This window comes from Fusarium coffeatum (genome assembly GCF_003316985.1).
Source record: "Fusarium coffeatum strain FIESC_28 chromosome Unknown BRIP53273_contig_254, whole genome shotgun sequence".
In the NCBI taxonomy this organism is placed as follows: Eukaryota; Fungi; Ascomycota; class Sordariomycetes; order Hypocreales; family Nectriaceae; genus Fusarium; species Fusarium coffeatum.
The window spans coordinates 17,355-38,309 of NW_022158046.1; the positions used below are offsets into that span (position 1 = coordinate 17,355).

At 48.4% G+C, this 20,955-nt stretch overlaps 4 protein-coding genes across 4 annotated transcripts; 1 reads left to right on the forward strand and 3 right to left on the reverse strand.

The window, feature by feature from the left end:
• Nucleotides 1-103: 103 nt before the first annotated feature.
• On the forward strand, nucleotides 104-3,298 carry FIESC28_09630 (uncharacterized protein; the record flags this gene model as incomplete). The annotated part of the gene is made up of 1 exon (XM_031163766.1): nucleotides 104-3,298. One exon carries the CDS (start codon nucleotides 104-106, stop codon nucleotides 3,296-3,298), a length of 3,195 nt encoding a protein of 1,064 aa, XP_031012156.1.
• Nucleotides 3,299-3,537: 239 nt separating this feature from the next.
• On the reverse strand, nucleotides 3,538-4,436 carry FIESC28_09631 (uncharacterized protein; the record flags this gene model as incomplete). The annotated part of the gene is made up of 2 exons (XM_031163767.1): nucleotides 3,538-3,923; nucleotides 3,977-4,436. The coding sequence occupies 2 exons, from the start codon at nucleotides 4,434-4,436 to the stop codon at nucleotides 3,538-3,540; spliced, it is 846 nt and encodes a 281-aa protein (XP_031012157.1).
• Nucleotides 4,437-5,344: 908 nt separating this feature from the next.
• On the reverse strand, nucleotides 5,345-7,032 carry FIESC28_09632 (uncharacterized protein; the record flags this gene model as incomplete). The annotated part of the gene is made up of 3 exons (XM_031163768.1): nucleotides 5,345-6,312; nucleotides 6,367-6,853; nucleotides 6,922-7,032. 3 exons carry the CDS (start codon nucleotides 7,030-7,032, stop codon nucleotides 5,345-5,347), a joined length of 1,566 nt encoding a protein of 521 aa, XP_031012158.1.
• A 10,903-nt stretch (nucleotides 7,033-17,935) lies between these two features.
• Nucleotides 17,936-18,538, reverse strand: FIESC28_09633 (uncharacterized protein; the record flags this gene model as incomplete). The annotated part of the gene is made up of 1 exon (XM_031163769.1): nucleotides 17,936-18,538. The coding sequence occupies one exon, from the start codon at nucleotides 18,536-18,538 to the stop codon at nucleotides 17,936-17,938; it is 603 nt and encodes a 200-aa protein (XP_031012159.1).
• Between the last annotated feature and the right edge of the window lie 2,417 nt (nucleotides 18,539-20,955).

Here is a 20,955-nt window from a genome sequence, read left to right on the forward strand (position 1 = left end):
CAGTTTCAGACATCTGGGTAAACCAATGGCCCATCAATAGGCTTCAATCCTACTGCTAGCGATCACGATCTGACTCGACGAGTAACCATACCCATCGATCAACATGGCACCCAAGCCAAAAGCCAAGCCCAAGGCTCAGCAACAAACTCCACAAACTGAGCATCAAAAGATCGCGGAGCAATGGGCTAAAGCGGAACGCGCTCGCGCTGATCAGCAGACCGCCAATGCGAAGTTCGGACTCCCTCCCGCCGATGAGAACGTCGAGGTTTTAGAGCAACGACGCGAGGCGCTCGATCAGAGAAGACAAAAGACGTACGAGAAGCGTTGGCGATGGGCTACTGGTTTCTGGGTTGTCGTGCTCGCTATCCACGCGCTCGGAATCTGGCTCTTTACAGGTGGCTTTCTGCTCACACGGCTTGTACTGGAGGACAAGTCGAACTGTACTCTGCCTCCAATTGAGAACACCAAGGGCTTGTTAAATGTCGATCGCGGTTGCTGGCATCCGAAATCGTTTGACCGAGCCGTTGTTGTTCTAATTGACGCGCTTCGCTACGACTTTACCGTTCCCGAGGATCCGGCGCAGGCTCAGCATTTCCACAATGCTTTCCCCTACCTCTACGAGTCGGCTGTCAAGTCCCCTCAGAATGCCTTCCTCCGCCCATTCATCGCTGATCCACCCACTGCCACGATGCAGAGACTCAAGGGTCTTACTACGGGAACGCTGCCGACTTTTATCGATGTTGGAAGCAGCTTCGGTGGTTCCGCTATCGATGAGGATAACTTGTTGATGCAGTTAAAGGACGCTAACAAGAAGATTGCTCATCTTGGCGATGATACCTGGTGGTCTCTCTTCCCGGGTTACTTTGAGCCCAACATCAGCAAGGCTTACGATAGCTTCAATGTTTGGGATCTCCACACTGTTGACAATGGTGTAATTGACAACATCTTCCCATTGTTGAAGCCGGAGCGAAAGGGCGATTGGGATCTTCTTATTGGACACTGTCTTGGTGTTGATCATGCTGGCCATCGATATGGTCCCGATCATCCTGCTATGGGCGCAAAGCTTCGCCAGATGAACGACTTTATTCGCAAGATGGTCGAGAACATCGATGACAAGACTCTTCTGGTAGTTATGGGAGATCACGGTATGGACAGTAAGGGAGACCACGGCGGCGAGAGCGACGACGAGGTTGAGGCTGCTCTCTGGATGTACTCCAAGAAGCCCTTCTTCGGTCGCACTTCTCCCGAATTTGCCGCTCCCCCAGCCAATGCCAAGATCCGACCCGTGAACCAGATCGATCTTGTTCCTACCCTTGCCCTGCTTCTGGGCATCCCAATCCCATTCAACAACTTGGGAGGACCCATTGAGGAGGCATTTGCTGGTGTTAAGGGCAATGACTGGCGCAACCTCGCTGCTGTCTCGCGCGTTGCCGCAGCCGGTATTGAGAAATACCAGGCAGCTTACCACAAGGCTCGCGGTCTTGTCCAGGGCGAGGGAGTTGGATCTCCCGCTGCTCTTTGGGAGGCTGCTCTTGCTATCGCCAAGAATGATCGTGATGCTTATGCCGCCTTCTCCAAGTTCCAGGAGACTACCTTATCCGTCTGCAAGGATCTTTGGGCCCGCTTCGACGTTCCCCGTATGATCATGGGCATCGTCGTCTTTGGCTTCGGTCTGATCCTGCTCATGATGTACTCCTCTCGTGAAGAAGAGGATGAATACGTCATTATGAATGACGCCGAACTCGATTATGCCGAGAAGAAGTTGGAACTCTTGTCCTACAAGGAAAACGAGCCAGAGGTCGAGGATAACTTCCATAAGAGCATCCTCAAGGGTCTCTGGGACCCCAAAATATTGTTCACTGTCACTGTTCTTGGTGCCGTTGGTGTGTATCGCCAGCACCCTATCGAGGGCCTTGTTGCGCTCGTCGCCGTCCTTTTCATGGCTGGTCTCAGCTCATCTCTCCATGATATGGGCAAGACTATCCTTAACATCTTCCCATCATCTTTCTGGGGATGGATGGCGGTAATCTTCACCGTAAGCCAGTCCATTGGCTTCGCTTCTAACTCGTACACTATTTGGGAAGATTCGATTCTGCTATTCTTTATTACCACTTTCGGTATCGCTAGTGCCGTCTCTGCTTTCCGAATCGAATCTCGACGTGAAAGATACCTAGGTATCTACCACTCCGTTGCCTTCATCGTCCTTGGCCGCATCGCTTCCTACTCGAAGCTTTGCCGCGAAGAGCAGATGCCCTACTGCACCTCCACCTACTACGCTTCTTCGACTTCATCAACCTCTGCGGCATGGCAGCTACTGATCCCTTTTGCTGTCTGTCTTGTTCTCCCCGCTATCATCAAGTCTTTCCTCGTCACAAGCAGATCTTACGAGGGTCTTGCTCCCACATGGATCGGTTGGGCTGTTCGCGGTGGCCTCTTCCTCTCTGCTCTGTACTGGGTTATTGACGCTGCTGACAACGGTGGCTGGCTAGAAGGACGGCTCGCCGAGGGAATCCCCAAGACTATCGGTGTTTATCTGGCCCAAATCGTCCTTGCTCTGGCTTTTGTTGCTGGAAGCACTGTGTTTGTCTGGGCGCCTCCTTGCGTGTCCATTCTTCAATCTGCCGGAGCCGCCGGGCGACCTGTTGTCACTATTATTGGATATGGTAACGCTATCGGTGCTCGCTACCTACTGCTGCCTCTTAATATCCTTTTGGCCTGTTTCCTCCTCTCGAAGCCTATGGGAGGAGGTGCCCTTGCTCTTATGTTTTGGCAGATCCTCACGCTGGCTGAAGTCTTGGATCTCAACGAGCTCAAGACAAGCCCTATTGGTCCTGTCATGCTTGCCATTCTTGGAAACTTTTACTACTTCAAGACTGGCCACCAGGCTGTTCTGTCCAGCATCCAGTGGGACAGCGCTTTCATTCCTCTCTTCACCATCCGCTACCCTTGGACGCCTATCGTGGTTATTCTCAACAGCTTCGCTGGTCAGATTATCGCTGCTGCGTCCGTGCCTCTTTTGGCCCTGTGGAAGGTCGGTCCCAAGCAGAAGGGTGTCTTGGAGACAACCACCCGCAGCATTGGCGTCTTTGTCATTTACTATGCAGTTGAAGCCCTGGCCACTATGAGCTGGGCTGGTTGGCTTCGCCGCCACCTGATGCTTTACCGCGTCTTCAGCCCTCGCTTCATGCTGTCCAGCACTGTTCTTCTTGTACTTGACCTGGTCATCATTCTGGTGACAATGACGGGTATGCGAAGCAACACTATGTCGCTTGGTGAGGTGTTTGGATGGGCTGATTAGATTGGGTGATTGGGGGGATTGTCGTGTGTGTCAGGTATACATCTTTGTCTTACCTCATTTTATTGGCGCCATTGCTCATATTCATGTGGAGAAGGAAGAGAGATTCTTTGGCATTGGAGATATAACGTTGTCATACTGAGGCGTTTTGTCCGGGTCCTTTTTTGGCTCGAGTTTCATCATAGCACATTGGTCTTTATCTAGCATACAACCGCCTATAATATAACGAACTTAGAATTATCTTATTTGTTGACGATATCCGCTGTTCCTTTGACAGCCATTCCTCCTTCTGGCCCCTCAATCCAAACATCCCATCGTCCGTCGACGCCTTCATCTTTCGAGACTCTTCGAACGTTGATACTCAAGCTTTCGTTAACATAGAGCGGCGCATAGTTTCTGTAGCTAAACTTATGAACATATGCATGCGAACCGATTTGGTCGCTGAGAACGCGGAGCATTAGAGCAAGAGTGAAAGGGCCATGGACGAGAAGTGCTCGGTGGCCATCTACTTCTCGCGCAAATTGAGGGTCGAAGTGGATGAAGTGGGCATTGAAAGATAGCGCTGAGAAGTGGAATAGGTGTATCGGTGATGGGGTGAGTGAGATGGAGTAAGTTGGTGGGTGAGGATCTGAGTAGAATATTAGTAACGATGCTTTTGGACAATACAACAGCGAAGCTTACACTTAAGAAGTCGTGCATGTGATGAAGCAGATTCTTTTTCTTCCCTCATAAACACCAAAGTCCGTCTTTCCTCAATATCCCACTCTTCTCGCCCCTCAACCTCATGACCAGTCCCGTACTTCCTCCATATATCAACAAATACCTTCTCCTCTCCCTCCCTGCCTCTCAAACTAACATCCTCGATTTTCTCTCTACAGACCACCGGTCTAGCGTCAAGCTTCATCTCCTCACCTCTAAATGTAACTTCACCACCCGCCCACACGCGCCGCACATACGGTGATCCAGGCGAGTGATCAGGATCCGCGCCATCAGGAATTAGCCGCGAGGGAGGCAGTTGGATAGGGAAGTAGACAAGGTGGTGTCCTTGAGGCAGAGCCTTGGGAGGGGAGGATATCGTTGGTGTTGTGGGAGAAGGGTAGAGGAGGTCATCAATGGTAGTAGTAAGAAGATGTGACGGCATGGGTGTTAGGTAGTCTGGTATTATCTTGGGAGGATGAGCTTTGAGAGCTGAGATGATGGATGAGGGTGATTTCGTGCTGTATCCTCTCAGTAGACGGAAGCCGCACTGGCGGTTGAATAATGATATATGTTTCATTGCGAAGTTCAAGGAATTGAAGTCGCGATAAAGAGATGTTGTATATGCTCTTAATCTGCTTGGCCGTGTTTTATGAGACTTGCACGGGTTCAAGTTACGACGAATTATTGAAGTGGAGAAATTAAGTCAGGCCTACCAATCGTAGCTGACGCAGAAGCTCATGACACACAAAGTACAGTACCTAGTAAATCCATCAGATCGGACTCCATCTGTTGGTTCAGTATTTCGTCTTACAAAGATCGTTGTAGTTCAATTGGAATAATGGTAGGAAATGGGCTGGATTGATGGTGGCTGGTCGACATTGGAATTCATTTACAAGTCACGAGTCCTGGCTGCAGTTGTCATGATAAACCATCTAACTTGTCATGACCCACTAACGATTTCACATTTCACATTTCATAACATCAATCATCATGACACGATCAAGCAACGAACAAACTTTTCAATTTATCCTCTTTCCTTTTTGAGCATATTTCCAATATTCTATGCCCGTTTATTTGCCCAGAAGGCTACCGTTACACATCTATCATGAAACATGAAACTTGCCCGTTGCGTCTAGGCCAGCCTTTTCCAGATGGATAAAATGGTGAAGGGGGCGCATTTCGGGTTAAATATGCCGGAGATGGATCAAGTTCTCATTATGAACTTGACTATCGATGGTGTGATAGATTGATCACTAAATTGGCCTCTTCTTGAGGCATCCTTTTGACACTGTACTTTTTCTGAGCCGACTCAGATATTTTCCAGTTCGTGCCAGACTCTCGACCACATTTTTACAGCAACTCGGAGGGAGTCTTGACGTTGTTCCTGGAGGCCCAGGACTGAAGGTCAGCACGGCAGTTGTCGAGAGCGCCGTGAATGGCAAATTGGGTCTCGACACCATCAATACGGTGGGTAGAGTTGATGTTCTTGACGAGAGTGATCTGGAAGCAAGTAGCACTGCCCTGGCGGGAGATGATGGTGGAGTAGGCAAGGAAGAACTCCCAGATACGGAACCATCGCTTGCCGTACTTGGCCTCGACCTTGTCCTTGTTGGACATCCAGTTGCGGTACCATCTCCAGAGGGTAGCAGAGTAGTGAACACCGATAGTATCAATGTGCTTGATCTCGAAACCGGTACCCTCAAGCTTGTCGACAACCCAGCCAAGAGGAGTAGAAGCGTCAGCGCCAGGGAAGATGTACTTGTTCATGAAGAGACCCCAAGTGAGATCCTCGTATTGCCAAGCCTTGCGGATACCGGCGTATTGGAGGAAGAAGACACCATCATCGTCAAGCATGTCGTGAACCTGCTTAAGGAAGCTAGAGAAGTGACGAATACCAACGTGCTCAGACATTTCGAGACTGGTGATCTTCTTGTAACCACCCTCGGGAACGGGGATATCACGGTAGTCCTTGCAAACAATCTTGCTCTGCTCCTCAGGAATTCCAGCCTTGCGCATGCTGCTGTTGCCCCAGGCGGTCTGGTTGCGGCCGAGAGTAACACCAGTGACCCTGGCACCATACTGCTCACTGGCGAAGCGAGCAAGAGTACCCCAACCACAGCCGATGTCGAGCATAGTGTCGCCCTTGGTAAGACCGATCTTCTCACAGACAACGGTGAGCTTGTTGTCCTGGAGTTCCTCAAGAGACTCCTCGCGGTTGATGTCGGAGATGATACCAGAAGTGTAAATCATGCGGGGACCAAGGAACCAGCCGTAGAAATCATCACCACGGTCGTAGTGGTCACGGACCTGCTCCTCGTCTGGCAAACGTTAGTCGATTTCCAACTTGTGGTAAAAATAAATAAAACACATACCCTGAGAACGAGTGTGCATGATAACCTCGGGCATCATGCCAAACAGGAAGAACTTGATGAGGCCAATGGTGAAGCGGAAGCTGACCCAGTCATGACGCTGCTCCATAACCTCAAGGCAGTCACCCTTGAACTCAACGTCGCCATCAAAGTACATTTCGTAGAAAGTCTCCATGGGGATCTTGTTGGTGCCACGGTACTTAAGACGGTCGGCGTCCTTCTTGAACTCGAGGTAGTGCTCGACACCACGGTTGGGAAGGCGAACCTTCTCATTCTTGCGAGGGCTGATGGAAGAGATGACCAACCACCAGGCAGCGAGCATAGGAAGATCGATAATGATAGCGAAGAAGAGGGTAGTCTTGAAGCCACCACCAAGCTTCCAGCTGAGCCACCAGGGAACGATGGTCAAGATGGAGATGAGGACATAGTTGTTGAAGGTGTCGGCACCAGAGCCATCGGCGGGAAGAGGAGCGTTCTTGATGGCAGGGTACTGTGAAGATGTCTGTTAGAATTGACTTTTCCAAAAGGACAGCAATCATGCATGATATCGTGACTTACCCTGGTAGTAGGAACACCAACTTCCTCAAGCTTGTCAAAGTCAGGCTTGGGATAGGCGGGAGTCTTAACGAACTCGAAGTCGACGCCGGTGACGCCTGATTTTTCTGCCATGATGACGACAGATCCCAATGGCTACCAAAAGCTATGAGATGATGAAGGGAAGAGGGAAGGAAGTTGATGTTGGCGGGTTTATTTTTTAAGAAGGACGAGCATTTCGTGGGGCAACTGGAGGGCCCAGAAAGGGAGGGAGCTCTGGCCCAGGTTCGAGGGGAGGGGCGGTGTAAAAAACGGGGTCCAAACCATCTTGAAAATGTCTGATTGGATGGAAGCCCTGAGCACAACCCCCCTAGATTCACCAAGATTAGCGTCACCCCGGTAGTTTTAAGGTGTTCTTTTCGACGTTGATAGGGGCTCAACAGCTGGAGCGGTAAAGTTCGACATGTCTCGGAGCAAGACGGGACACATCTACCATTGGATTTGTTGTGAGATAGCTCTACTATCTGGTACATGTTCACAACGAATCCAAAACTCAATTAAGCATCGTCCCTTTACAACGGATTGAATTATACATGAACCAGCCACAATACGCAGGTACAGTTCCAATGCAGCCAGTCGGTCTCTCAACCACTGTCGATCCAGCCCCCACCAAGCTTGGATTGCAAATGTCCAATGCCAGCAAAATAATATGAGGGCCCCTGAGATCAGCCTCGCTCTGGACTCTTTTCTCTTCCTCTCTAATTCGTACTCGGTTTGACAGATACGAAAAACTGCATGGTTGGTTCTTGTTCTTACAGGGTCTGTCGGTCTTATGCACGACACTCTCCAGGTCTAATCGCAGGGCCCCTCTTTTTGCATCTGAGGATACGTGGCCGTTTTGGCCTTTGACTTGAACATTCAACAAAGGCCACTTTTCAAGCTACCACTAGCGTGAAGTGGTTTCGGCTGACCCCTGCTGATTTTATGGTTGATGGTGCTCTGGCCAATGTGTTTCGTTATCAGATGAAATCTGATTCGACCACAATATTTGTTTCAAGTCATCAGAAAGACCCTTATTGTTACAGGTTTATTAATAAACATGCAGCCAAAACGTGTTTCGGGCATTATCCGATATGCCATTCTAGTAGCATCGCACCATAGATGCTTATTATGATTAAAGCCCAAGGTACAGCCTCATACATCTCATTGAGAGGAGAACACCTGATAACTCGTGCAATGATGTTCCCTTTCTCATACACAAGCTCATGAATTCGTTCATAATCGAGTCAAGATCTACTCGACAAGAGAATATTGGCGTAAGATGAAGTATACTTACTCCCTGTTCTTCTTATCCATATACTTCAACATTAGAAACACCTCTCTCAGCCATTTTCGGACAAGATCCTTGATTCGCTCCAAGTATCTTAGGACCGTATTGACAGGATTCAGTGAGATATGCCATCTTCCCAGGTACTAAATCAATCATTTGTTAAGATATGGAAAGACGCCATCATTATCTGCTTTGAACTTGGGCTCTCGATCCGCTCGTACAGAAGTCGCATATTTAACTCCATTTTCAATCATCTAAGCCTTACGGTACCAACCGCCCTAGCACTGGTCTCAGATCATAGCCTAGCCAGGTAGTTTCATTCCTCATGTCTCCGGTCAAAGTTTCAAAGATAACCGCATACCAGCGTTGCCAAGTCTCGATGTGGCTTACATAAAGTTCTAAGGGTCCATGCAACGATGATCCAGTACCCAGGGACATGCAACTGAAGTATCTAGAGCAAAGTCACAAAGCCATCAAGTATGGTACGCGATGAATACTCCAAAACAGTGGTATATGTCTACATGGTGCCGCTAGCGATTAAGCACGGGATTTGACATATCTTTCAATAGGCTCAGCTTTTCCGTTGATGAAGAAGATAAACTTGACCACAGACCAAGCCACTCACTACTTGTGCCTTTTAGACTTTATTTCACTGCGAATATCGATCGATAAAAGGATACAATGGCTAGACCTGTGTACTAGCCCTCGCTTACGTCCGATCATAGCATGTGTTTATGGCGCATGTTAACCATAGCTCCTTCTCGTGGCTTCATTGTCTTTTGATTCTCGCTCATGGGATAAAACACCTGCAGGGCACACGTATTGGCACTAGATCCTCCAATGGATCTCATGCATAAACCTTCAGGCCCAAAGCTTGGGGTGTTTCTTGATTTTGGTCACGATGCGAGCAGAGGATCTGGAATTATCTCATGTCGAAGCACCCTATGATACTTAATCGGTAGAAGGCAGCAACATGACGGGGGAGTGCTGTCCAGCAACAGATTCATACTCGAAGAAGACGGAGACGAGGAGGAGCGCCGTATGTTTTGCCATCTGGGCCATCGGCTTGGACAAAATTCAAATCAGAGAGGCTGTAGCAAACAACCACTTCGATATACTCCGTCATCCACATTTAGTTGGTGTATCTTGAGCAGGCGCTTGTAAAGTCAATCGGGACACGTTAGTCGGGAACCTCTAATGGTAGGTACTCTCGAATATTCCGGTCCATCCTGATTATGGGAGTATCAAACGGGCTCGGTATGTCTCTCTGGGCTTAGCAACTTGAGTAGAAGATCCAAGTAAATTTGATATTCCTAGATCGAGCATCGCGAGCCGAAGCCATCTTGGCTCGATGCACCATATACATCTGCAGACTTTGACAAAGGGTGTGATAACGCAAGTTGCGGATACCTAAACACTTGCGCAGGTGCCAGTGGTTGAATCTCGGTTAGTTGAGAAGATGTTATCTCCATCCAGCACAGGCGGCAGACAACCACTGCCGTGTATACCTTCCTCCTTAAGTTTTGGACCGTATTATATAATGGGCCAGATAAGGTTGCACAACTTAATCGTCGAATCCAATGGCTTCCAATTTGGTGGTGGGGTATCCCAAGTACCGCGACTACCTACTTAGTACTAAGATGGTTCTTAGTGTCAGTTAGTAGTTTCAACGGTTGCCCGCGGCTATACATGCATGTTCCTGATTTTGATATCCGTATCGGGGCCCTAAAAATTGATATTCTAAAAGCAGTTAGTTGAACCTGTACTGCTGTTCATTAAGCCAGTTCTCCCATAGTTGGCTCCAGAGGCCTTGTACTGTATGGTGCTGATGAGATTCTTGCGTCAATTATGATCCTAGTTGTTTATTTTGCTCCTCCCTTCCCTCCTTCCTACAATACTGTAGCTTCTTTCCTTCCAGTCGATGAGGTAACCCGTAGCTCACCATGACGAGTCCAGGTCAATGTGGAGGTGGCTGAGAACGACCGCAACCGTCATATCGTTACATTACATTATTAGTTACACTCAGCGGTTTTGACTCCGCAAACCCTAGGCCTTTAAACCTGAAAAGTAATTGGCCTAGGTACAGTAACTCTTTTCTTCCTTGTCTGACTGAACTTGGCATTAGCTTCAACGGAAACCTTTTTAGTTGCCGTGCTTCAGCGGCCGTCAGGGCACAGACTCGAGGTACCCGGCCGCGGCAAGTATGTTTTTGGCAAGCATAGCACACCTTCCATTAAGATAGCCATCATTCTTTCCCAAAGAGTGTCAAAGATCTCAGGGTCTTGCTTGGACCATGGCGCTTGCCTTTGGTAGCCGCAGAAACTGCACGTGCACAAGCGCGTTTAGCTGAATTTCTGTTGGTTATGTCACTTCGGCGGCAACCTGATTCTAACTTCATATCACCAACTATAATCCGGATTTCCCCATTATTCATCCCGTTGCCGCCGCGATCTTCATCCTCATCCTATAACAGCCTCCGCTCCATTCTGTCATTGCCTCTACGGAGACTGTTTCTCCTGTTTCTGGGCGTTTTCAAGGATACTCGACGCCATTTCGCTCGCCACCTCCACCGCCGGATTCTGAAACAATCTATCCAGGTCGTTATCTTTGAATATTACAAGCTTGTCATGGTTTCTTGAAGACCCAAGAAACATCATTTTAGCAGTCGATAGGGTCATCAGCGGGTACTCGGATGCCCGTGAATGCCAGAAAGAATATGAGGGTTTAGAGCTCAGGTGTCTTGGACTAGAACCTTTACGGAACTTGGCGTCATTTTAACGACAAGGTTGTATATGAAGCCAACAAGTTTGCAGGGTCAGCAATTATCTCAAAAAGTGCTTCAAGGCATGTTCATCGCTTCGGGGTTATTTTGAATGATCCTGGCCCTTGGAAAGTGATCAGCGCAGTCAGTATTCAGCATCCGTAAATGGATTTCAGTAGGGAAAACTGCGCCCGCAGCCTCCAGCTCAAATCAGATGCTGTGAAGTATGTGGCTCAATGACAGGCAGCATGGAGTTTAGCATCTCGCTAAAGCGGTGGCGCTTCAACTTGCTCTCCGCATTCAAGACATTTTCATGCAGCCGTCGCAAACGTGTTTACAATTGCATGTCGACCCAGAGACACCTAAAAGAATACTACTGGTAGAAATCTGTAAGCCAATTACGGAACCAGACTTCTTTGTACAGACATTGATGCTTTCAGTTGTCTATTGTCTGTCGTTTGACAACCACCACAAAGCAGTATGTCGGCCATTCTGAAGAGAGCAATAGTTGAGAAGACGCCTTCTGGTCCCCTTGGCTTTTCATCTTGTCATCCGTCAGTCGCCCAGCATGAGTGGCTTTGGCGGGAACCTTTTCAGGCGGCTCAGGCAATGATAGCCCGCTTTACTCTTTGTGGGGAATGTTTCAGTATTTCAAGTTCATGACAATAGAACGCCTGGACCTCGAAGGTTGCATCTCATCTTGACCTTGGGCAAATCATGCCGTAACCATGGAACCAGGCCAATGATGACCAGCACTAAAATAAGTATGCAAGACCGTGACGAGCTTAGCTTGCATCAAAGCCGGGATGTTTGGCTGTTGGCAGTTACTGCAAGATTCACAGCCCTCTGTTATCAATTGAGGCAGAAGCGATGATCTCGTCAATGGACTCATAAGAATATGTTCCTGAAGAGGCAAGAGAATGAGAGACATGTCCGGCACCTGACTGTTTGGGACATATCGACTGGATACTATGTAGTCCTCGAGTGATGGAACCCAGGCCATGCATGGATGCACTGTCTTGGGAAGCAACTATTCGCCATGGTAATGATTGTCGGACTCCCTCTCACAGATTCCTTATAGAGCTACCCAAATCTCATATCGTTGACACTCGGTGATGCATCGCTCAAGACAGTTCAGCCGTTGCCGCCGGCAAAAGCTATGTTAGCCGATGCATCTTCTCCACTGTAAGACTACCTACGGCATTTGGTAGCTGGTTCTTTCGTCAAGGCTTGGAGCAGGTCGCTGAGATTCACCTCAGTGAACTCCTCAATTGCTTCGGTAAAGCACCTCATTCACATGCGTCCGTTGTCACTGCCAACAGAAGTTCAGTTACGTACGTGTAACACAAACATACTTTGCAAGGATGTGCGAGTAGACGACAGATCGATCTTGGTGGATCAATGTAACTTGCCCAACATTGAAAATTGGCGATAAGGCCAGTCACTTTGTCGATCTCTCAACTTAGCCGAAGCACTTCTGGCTTGGCAAGTGAACGGGCTAGGAATTCCCGTCGAAAGACAGACAGACAGACCTCACAACCTTTGGCCAACTCTCGTGTCCTCTTCCCCTCATGGGATGGCACACGGCCGACAGCCTACAGCCCCCACACACAAGCACAAGCACAAGCACAAGCACGGAGCACCCAATAGCGTATGTTACTGGTCAGAATCAGATGTCAGTTTTTGGAGCTCCTTGTTGGTTGCTCTGCCGTACTGTAACGCCTGCAACTTGCATCAACACAATCCTGACAATGTGCATGGGATGTGGAATTCTTGGTTAATCAAGTTGGCGGCCCGAAAAAAAGGTTGCGGGGAAATGGCCGCGAGTCCTGGCCTGGCATGTCTTACTACATTCAAGATGCCGAACGTTGTGTTGGCCCATGGGCCTGCATTGCAACCCAAACAAACGTGGGCAGGAAACGACTTGGGCGGGCTGATACAGTACAGTACAGCATAGCAAAGCAAAGCACAGTGAGTTGATGCGAGTTAGGTACGGACAGGACGGCGTTACTTGCCATCATACATACACCCAGCCCCTACCTACAGTACTTGACTTTTTCCCACAACCTCGACAACTGGGCCTTTTGTGGTCATCTCACGGAGGACGGACAGATACGTACTAAGTTGCGAGCACTGCGAGAAGCAGAGGTGGTGTTCCAGCTTGCGCCACTCCAGCGAAGTTCAATAGCAAAGAGTAAGATCGGAGAGGACGGAGTACGATAAAATACATATCACCAAGCCAAGCACGGAGTACGAATTTGAGAAGAAGCCGGCAGTACCGTAACATCGCAAAGAAGCGGATATCCCATCCTTCACTCTAGCACACCAGCCAAGCCACCCCTGCCAGGCTTATGCAGGATCCAGCTTCCATGACTACCATTACTGCTGATCCTGCAGCTCCGACCCATCACCAGATAGTTTCGACGCACGCTAGGTTTCTAGAAATAAAGGGGACTAAGACACGGAGCAAGACCGTTACCCACCACTGGGATTGGTAGCGCAGGACGGAGCATTTTACAGCCAACGACATAGTGTGCCTGAAGGCAGGCCGATTACTTCGTACCAGTGCCTCGGAGCACACATCGATGGTGCCCTCTTACCCGCCTCTCTGTTGCATTGCATAAAGTTCGATACGCAAACAGGCCCTGCGACGAGAGAAGAGAGATGAGGAAACTCATTCCGATGACGAAGAACACAACAGTTCTGGTCAAATGCCCTCAAGCTCGAGCCCTCAGGACCCTCCCGGGGCCAATACCCCCGTCGATTGTGCCAACCGATGTTGATAAAAGGCCGGACGTCCCGTTCATGATTTGCGAGACTACTGATCGCTCGTCTACCGTCAGCCCTACATAACTACAAACAATCCCCCTCCTCTTCCTCACCAATACGCCAGACTGAGCATCATCTGCCATTTCCCTCAAGGGTGATCATCTGTCAATTGCCTGTTGGCTGTTACGTGGATCCAAGCACTTTAGTGGCTTTGGATCTTCTTATATGATTGATCCTCTTTTCTCACTTATATAACCCTCTCACATACATATCGATACTAAGGCGATTTCCATTCCATTGACCCACGACTTCGAACTCAATACGATTTCCCATTGATAAATTCCTCTTCGTCACGCAAAAGAACACTTCAAAATGTGCAATCGAACGCAATCTACTGTCAACACCAAGACTGGTTCGGCAGGACTTGTCAATCACGCCACTGGGGTTTGCGCACACAACCTCACACACAACTGCCTCGAGAAGGCCGCTTCAAACGATACCCTTTGCATAATGTGCAGGGCCCATTGTCCTTACTCTTGAGTAAGGGCATTGATAGTCCAAAGTGGACTTGTCATGGCGAGGGTCCGGAAATAAGAGCCCATCATGGCACGGCCATAGTTCTCCAGTTACCTTGCAGGCCACAATTAGCAACAAAGCAAGGCAACAAAGCAAGGCAACAATGCCAAGGCATCGGAAGGGGGGCAAGAGGAGGGCTAGCACCAGCGTGATGGGTTGATTTACGAAGAGTGATAGCCGACAAGGGGTGGAACTCGACTCTGGACCCAGACACGCATGCAAGACATGGCCTTAGTCAAGAACCCGAACATGACCTGGGCTTCCACGTGCAGAAGGGTAAGAGGGCTGCTTTTTTCCGACGCTGGGAAACGACATTGCAGGGAGGAGGGGTTGGAGATTGGGGAAGAATACGGGGTTTAATCGAGACGAGGCGGGAACAAGCATCCAAGAGAAGGCTCTTGGACATGATTTACATCTTGGCATAGACCACCAGCACAATATGGGCATCTAGAGCAGTAATCTACTGTAATTATAGCGACATCCATTATGAGATTACGTCTCTTGTATCTAGCCGCCTTGTCTGAAGGCTAACCTCGTTCTAAACCGACCTAGCTGTGCAAGCGCTGTCAGTAGTAGGCAGGCTGTCAAGTCAATCGCGATTTGGAATCCTAAACTAGTGTGTGGCCGTGTCCAAAGACTCTTTCTTTTGAAAGCTGCCACGAGGCTAGGCCGAACTAAAGATCAAACTAATATGTGCTGCGACTGTATAAAGTGGCAAGGCAAGGTACAATAGAGGAGCCGAATGGGTTTCCCTATCAGCGATCCAGACAAACTACGGTAGTCTACTGTACTATAACCAGGCCCACTGAATGACGAGAAGGAATTTGACTGGACAAAATACGATTGATTAGTTAGTTATGATTTGCCTATGTCAACGTTAGTTTGGTGATCTAGGATGTGATTCATGACACAGCCGCCGAGAAGTGACCGTTGATTGACAACTGATCAAGTACATGTTTTGTTACAGCAATGACGGAGAGAAAGAGGAAATTCGGTATAAGGCGGAGGGTATCGACGGGATTGCTTCCTCCAACCAGAAGAGAAAGGATAGCAATCTCTGCATATACTCTACATTACATGCTGCAGCTAGCATTGGATGCACGTATGCATGGGTACTGTACTGTACAAAAGGAACACAGTAGAATAACAACAAACACTCGCATATGTACACAAGTGCAAGTGCATGAATACGCATTGACACGATACGATACGATACGATACTACGCCACAACTGGGTATTGTAAAGTCCTGTATTATTCTACCCTTTCTCCGTTGCATTTCCCGGCTCCAGTAAGTAGCCGTTGAGCCTGAATAGGATTGAACCTGGTCGCTGGAGGAGGAGGCTTTTCAGAAGGATCATTTAGACTGCCAAACCTCACTTAGTTACCTTAAACTATAGTCTAGTCTAGTACTTTAGCCAAGGACTTGAGACATGATCATCTTGTGGCGGCCGACACGATCCCTAAATAGGACAGCTTGCGAAAGTTATAGTTAGAGAGAGAGCCAGGCAGCTGGGACTTGGACTTGGACTTGCTTGGACTTGGAATATGATCTGATAGAGACCACAAAATTCTCTTCGCTGTATCTATATAGAATGAGGAATAGCCTCCCATCTCTCATCTCAATTGACTAACTAAAATTGTGTAGTAGTATACAACTTGGCTTCCCGGAGGCTTTGCCCGGGGCTGTTCTTCCGACGGACCGTACAGTGAATAGTTCAAGTTTTAGTGCGTGGGCCGAGCCGTTGGGAAGAAGAAAGGTAAGTTCACTGTAACTGTTTGTACCTAGTACCTACCTAGTCACTAAGCACAGCAGCCCGTAGTTTAGTCTCTTGGGCTGCAGTAGATGATCTTCAAGAGAGAGAAAAAGAAAAGAAAAAGTCTTGGTCGGTAACCAGTCAATTCAACTTGATTAATCGTCTACGGGTACAGCACCCAATATCTTACTGTACTCTACAGGGCCAATATCATCATCATTCTTGCATCTTCCGCCTTTTCCCTCTCCCTCTTCCTCTCGCAGAGCAAAACCCGAAAATCTGCATGTCACCAGATGCGGCTCCCGTCAGATCTACCGTATCATCCAAGGCCAAAGTCAGACAGCGACATCGCATATGCACGCCGCCAGAAGCGTCCAGGGAACTTCCTATTCCAGTAACTCCAGTCCACCAACGTCTCCCGCTTTTAATCAGCTGTGCAAGGGCATGAGAGAATAGACAAGACACGGCAGACTTTTTTTTTTTTTTTCTTACTCTTGGCCTAATCGTAGAGGGGGGTAGAATCCCAGTGGCATGGGTACGAGTTGCATTTTTTTGCAAGTTGACGTGTACGAGAGGGTGTGATGCCAGTCAGTATTCTTCTTCTACTCTGCTCTTTCATGTCCCTACTCCTAGTACTTAGTGATTGCATTGTTAGTCAATCTCTAGGGAAAATGTTTCCGGGGGAAAAAAGTAAAAAACAGGGCAATCAAGTAAAAGTAGACGTCACTAAAGCAGAAAACTTTGACCATCCTCGGTCTTATGTTTTCTTTTCTTCCACGCGAGTAACGGTCCTGCATCTTGTGGAGATATTTAATTGCCATCTTAATAGTCCACCCTAAACCCATATCGTCGAGTGGCTACAACTGTAAACCCGGCAGTCTCAAATGATCTATCCCATTGGCTTTCAGAAGAGGCAATCAATTAGAAACTGTACTGCACTGTACTGCTCTCTACTTTACTCTGGCATGTCATCTTCAAAGTGTGGTTACACGCATCTACTGCACAGCACGCGGCACAAGAGTCATGTGTCTCACAGCGCAGCAGAGCACAGCAGGATACAACGCCACGCAGCAACGCACGTATTTACTGTGCAGTGCAGTGCAGTACAGCAATCATACTATCTGTACCTCGTCTCACTTTCCTGACTGTCTTATTACCAGGGTTGCTGAATCAATCGATCCATCAAGGTACAGTACTGTAGTATATGACTTCAGCACGAGGCAACACCACGGCATGACCGTCTCAGCTAATGTTGTATCTGTACACTGTCGACCTGACTCAAGCCAAGAGAATAGTATTCCCGGCCTTGCCGCTTGTTCACTATGCGCAGGTAAGAAAAGCAATCAGCTCGCTAAGGCAGGCAGTGCGTCAGTAACGAACCGCACGATCACATAGAACCACACAATCACATATACATATGCATCATTACAAAGCATGCGTAAACACCTTGTCATGTGTCGTCGTAAGATAATTCCAATTCCAACTCTATCAAACATCGACAGAATTGAACTGACGAGAACTGAATATTCTAAACCCCGCAACTTTCCGAGGGCTATTGCCTCCCAGTTCAGAACCAAAGAGCATATGCGTGTCTACGTACACTGACACTTGATGCACTCAGAAACTCCGCGCTGCTATTCCATGCTATTCAATGACCTGCAAGGAATCAAATGGCTACACAGTAGCCTGTCTCGAAGAGAAGATTGCCTTGCCACAAGAATAACGCCTTCATAAAAGTCCACAATCATCCGTCCCCAAAGAATAAAAAAGGTATCATAATGAGAAGTGAATATTCAACGTCTGTCAAGAGACAGATCAGATGAGCCTACCAAGTGGATGGTCACATCTAGAAAAGAGCAACCATGGCGGCGACCATGGCGGCACCAAGGAAACCTGAGGAGGCAGCGAGACCGTTGGCACCAGCGGTAGGGACGTTTGAAGGAGCCTCAGGGCTTGAAGGGGGAGCCTCGTAACCAGGCTTCTCGGGGGTACCGTGGCTGCTGGGGACAGGAAGCTTGGTGGAGTGAGAGATAGGAGCAGTAGGACCAGCCTTGACGGTGGTGTTACCAGCAGGATAGAAGGTGGTCTTGGGGGCGGGTGCCTTCTTGGTGGTGCTGATAATGGGGGTGTTGACAATGGTAGGGGCCTGGTAGTGGCTGGTGGTGTTGACGATAGGCTCGTAGATGCTGGTGGTAGGAGGAATGTAGACGGAAGTGGTAGGCTCAGCAGGAACCTCGGGCTCAGCGGTAGAGGTAGTCACAACAACCTCGGTGGAGGTATGGGTGCGCAGAGGGCAATCGGTCACGGTAGGGTTGCACTGGGTAAGAGTGACAACCTGGGTAGTGGTCGAGGTGAGAGTTGTGGTCTCAAGAGGAGCAGGAGGAGCGTAGTCCTGAGCAGCGGCCACCGAGGCGCCAGCGGCGGCAATGAAGATGCTGGTGTAGTGCATTGTGATTGTTGTTTGTCTGAAACGAATTGTGATAAGTCTGAAGGACCGTAAAGGATTCTCGTTACGTAGAGCGAAGGAGCGAAAGAGTGCAGAGCACAAAGATTGTTATCAAGAATCAGTTAATGAGAGTAATAGCACAAGGCTGAAGGTATCGTCAAACGTAAAGGTGAACCGGAAAGGAAACAAACAAGTCGTCTGATGCGGATGCTGAGCGAGACTTGTAGTTTTCGCACGAGTGCGGGACCTAATTTCTGCCCATTAAGTCCAACTTCCCACCCCTGCCTGTCTAGTTATTAGACCATGGGTGCGTTGTCACCTCATTATCCCCAATTGATTGGCATTGTTACCCGTCTTATGACTTAGCCCCGGCATCTAAATGGGTTTTCGTACGTGCCACCACACAACGGTACCTTGCATCCATAAAGTCTGCCTATGATTGGGCCCCAGCCAGAATGCAACCCGGCTGAGGATCGGACAGAGCCTTAGCAGCTGCAGTTTTGACTGGCTTGTTCCTGAGCTAGATGCTTATCCCAGTCTAGCTTTGTTCTGGCTCCAATCCGTTCCCTGCAGAGAAGCATCGCTCGTTGGCAAACTGCCTTCGGCTGCATAATATTGACCAATCAGATGTTGCCAGAATTACAGGGACGAGTTTTGCTGGAGCCAGGATGGAGCCTTGCCAACGCAAAGACCATCTACTTTAGCATCGTCTCCCCTTTTTCTTTTGCGTGGTTTGTTGTGGAATGAACATTGAATTGGTAGTAAAAGAAGTCGGTGTGGATTGGTCGACAAATTGCCTTTGTGATCTGTGTGCCAGCAAACCTGTTTGTTCAGATGACTCAATAGACATATCAAATTTTTAAAAACTTTGACCATTATGTGACATTGACATTCATCTTCCTGATGCAGCCAGCGGCGCTAATTGCAGAATTTGGTCGCATCGCTTGATGTAATACAATCTCCCGGGGCCCTTGGCTACTAGTACGTCTCAATCAGTGTCCCACGATGCAGCGCCTGGTCAAGGCTATGAAACGACTTGCTATAGCGCTATTGATGAAAGCTCTCCTGCCACAAATAAATGAATTGAGGATGATGGAAATCAAGTGCCAAGCACAAGGAGACAAAGCCGTGTGACATTGGGTTCGGGGCAAGTCACCAAGAAAGAGGAGCAAATGCCTCATCCAAAGTGCATCCAACAGCCTTCAAGATCGTAGACCAGCATCCAGGACGGATAACCGGAACTTGTTAGTCACTCCGAAAGCCAAGATAGAAGCCTAGCCAAACAGCAGACGACTAGTCAGGGGCGGATCCTTCGTTATTGTGAGCGACACAACTAATGGATCGCAACAGCATTTCGTGCCAATTGAAAAGCATCACGATTGTGGACCGATACACCGCATTAAACAAGAGCAATGAAACGTGCGGAAGAGCAGCGACTGGCTAATAAGGCTAGAACTTGGGTTCAGAAGCTGCCATTCAACATCATGCCAAGATGAACTTTCATCCGGCAGTGTCAATAAATAGATTCTGGTCAGGGTTTACTGCCAACACGAGGTTGTTATCGTGTAAGCGCAGAATTTGGCTTGGCTTGGCTTGCTTTGGATTGCATGTATCCGTAGATATAGCCGGGTAGTTGCTGATACTAATCTAGACCGACCGCTTGGCCAGCTATCTTTAGATCCTTGGTCGGCGCCTTGGTTGTAATGGGAATCGGTTGGTCTAGGGTCTCTAGCGGTCGACAAAGGCGTTTCAAGGCAGATCACGGGAGACAGAATGTGCTGTGTTGTCTAGGCGTTCGTTACTGGTAAACGATTCCGAATTGAGTTGGCGTCCGTGTATGTCTGTGAGCAGCCGTCAATAGAGGCGGACAAAGGCAAGCTAGCTTTATTCGAGGCATCGTGAGACAGAGAAGACAATAGCCAGAAGAGGGGATCAAATTCGGAAGATGTAAGATGAAAATGAGAGAAAGAAATGAATTTGAAAGGCTCGAGAGGATAAGAAACAAAAGGGAAGGGAGAGCTTACGACACGGTGGAGAAGCTCCTTCCTCATCAGCCTCATTCTTATGTCACTATACGAGAACAGCCACAAAAACAAATACAGCCGTTAAGCTGAAGATTCTTACTGAGACAAAACACTATCTAGAATTATACCATAGTGCATTGGCTTCAGACTTTGCTTTTTTATTTTTCCCTCTCTGTATTCTTTTTTTTTTTTGGCCTTTTTCAAATCATCATGACATTGATATCATGAGTTGATGTTCACATTCTTCAGAATGCTACCTGGCATTTGGGTATTAGCAGGGGTCTTGCAAGTAACGTGAATATGAGAAACCTTGGTAAATGGCAAGCAAACACAATGACTAGACTCCTGAATAACCTCACATCGCCCCTGAATTAGTCGTCATGGATATTCAGGTAC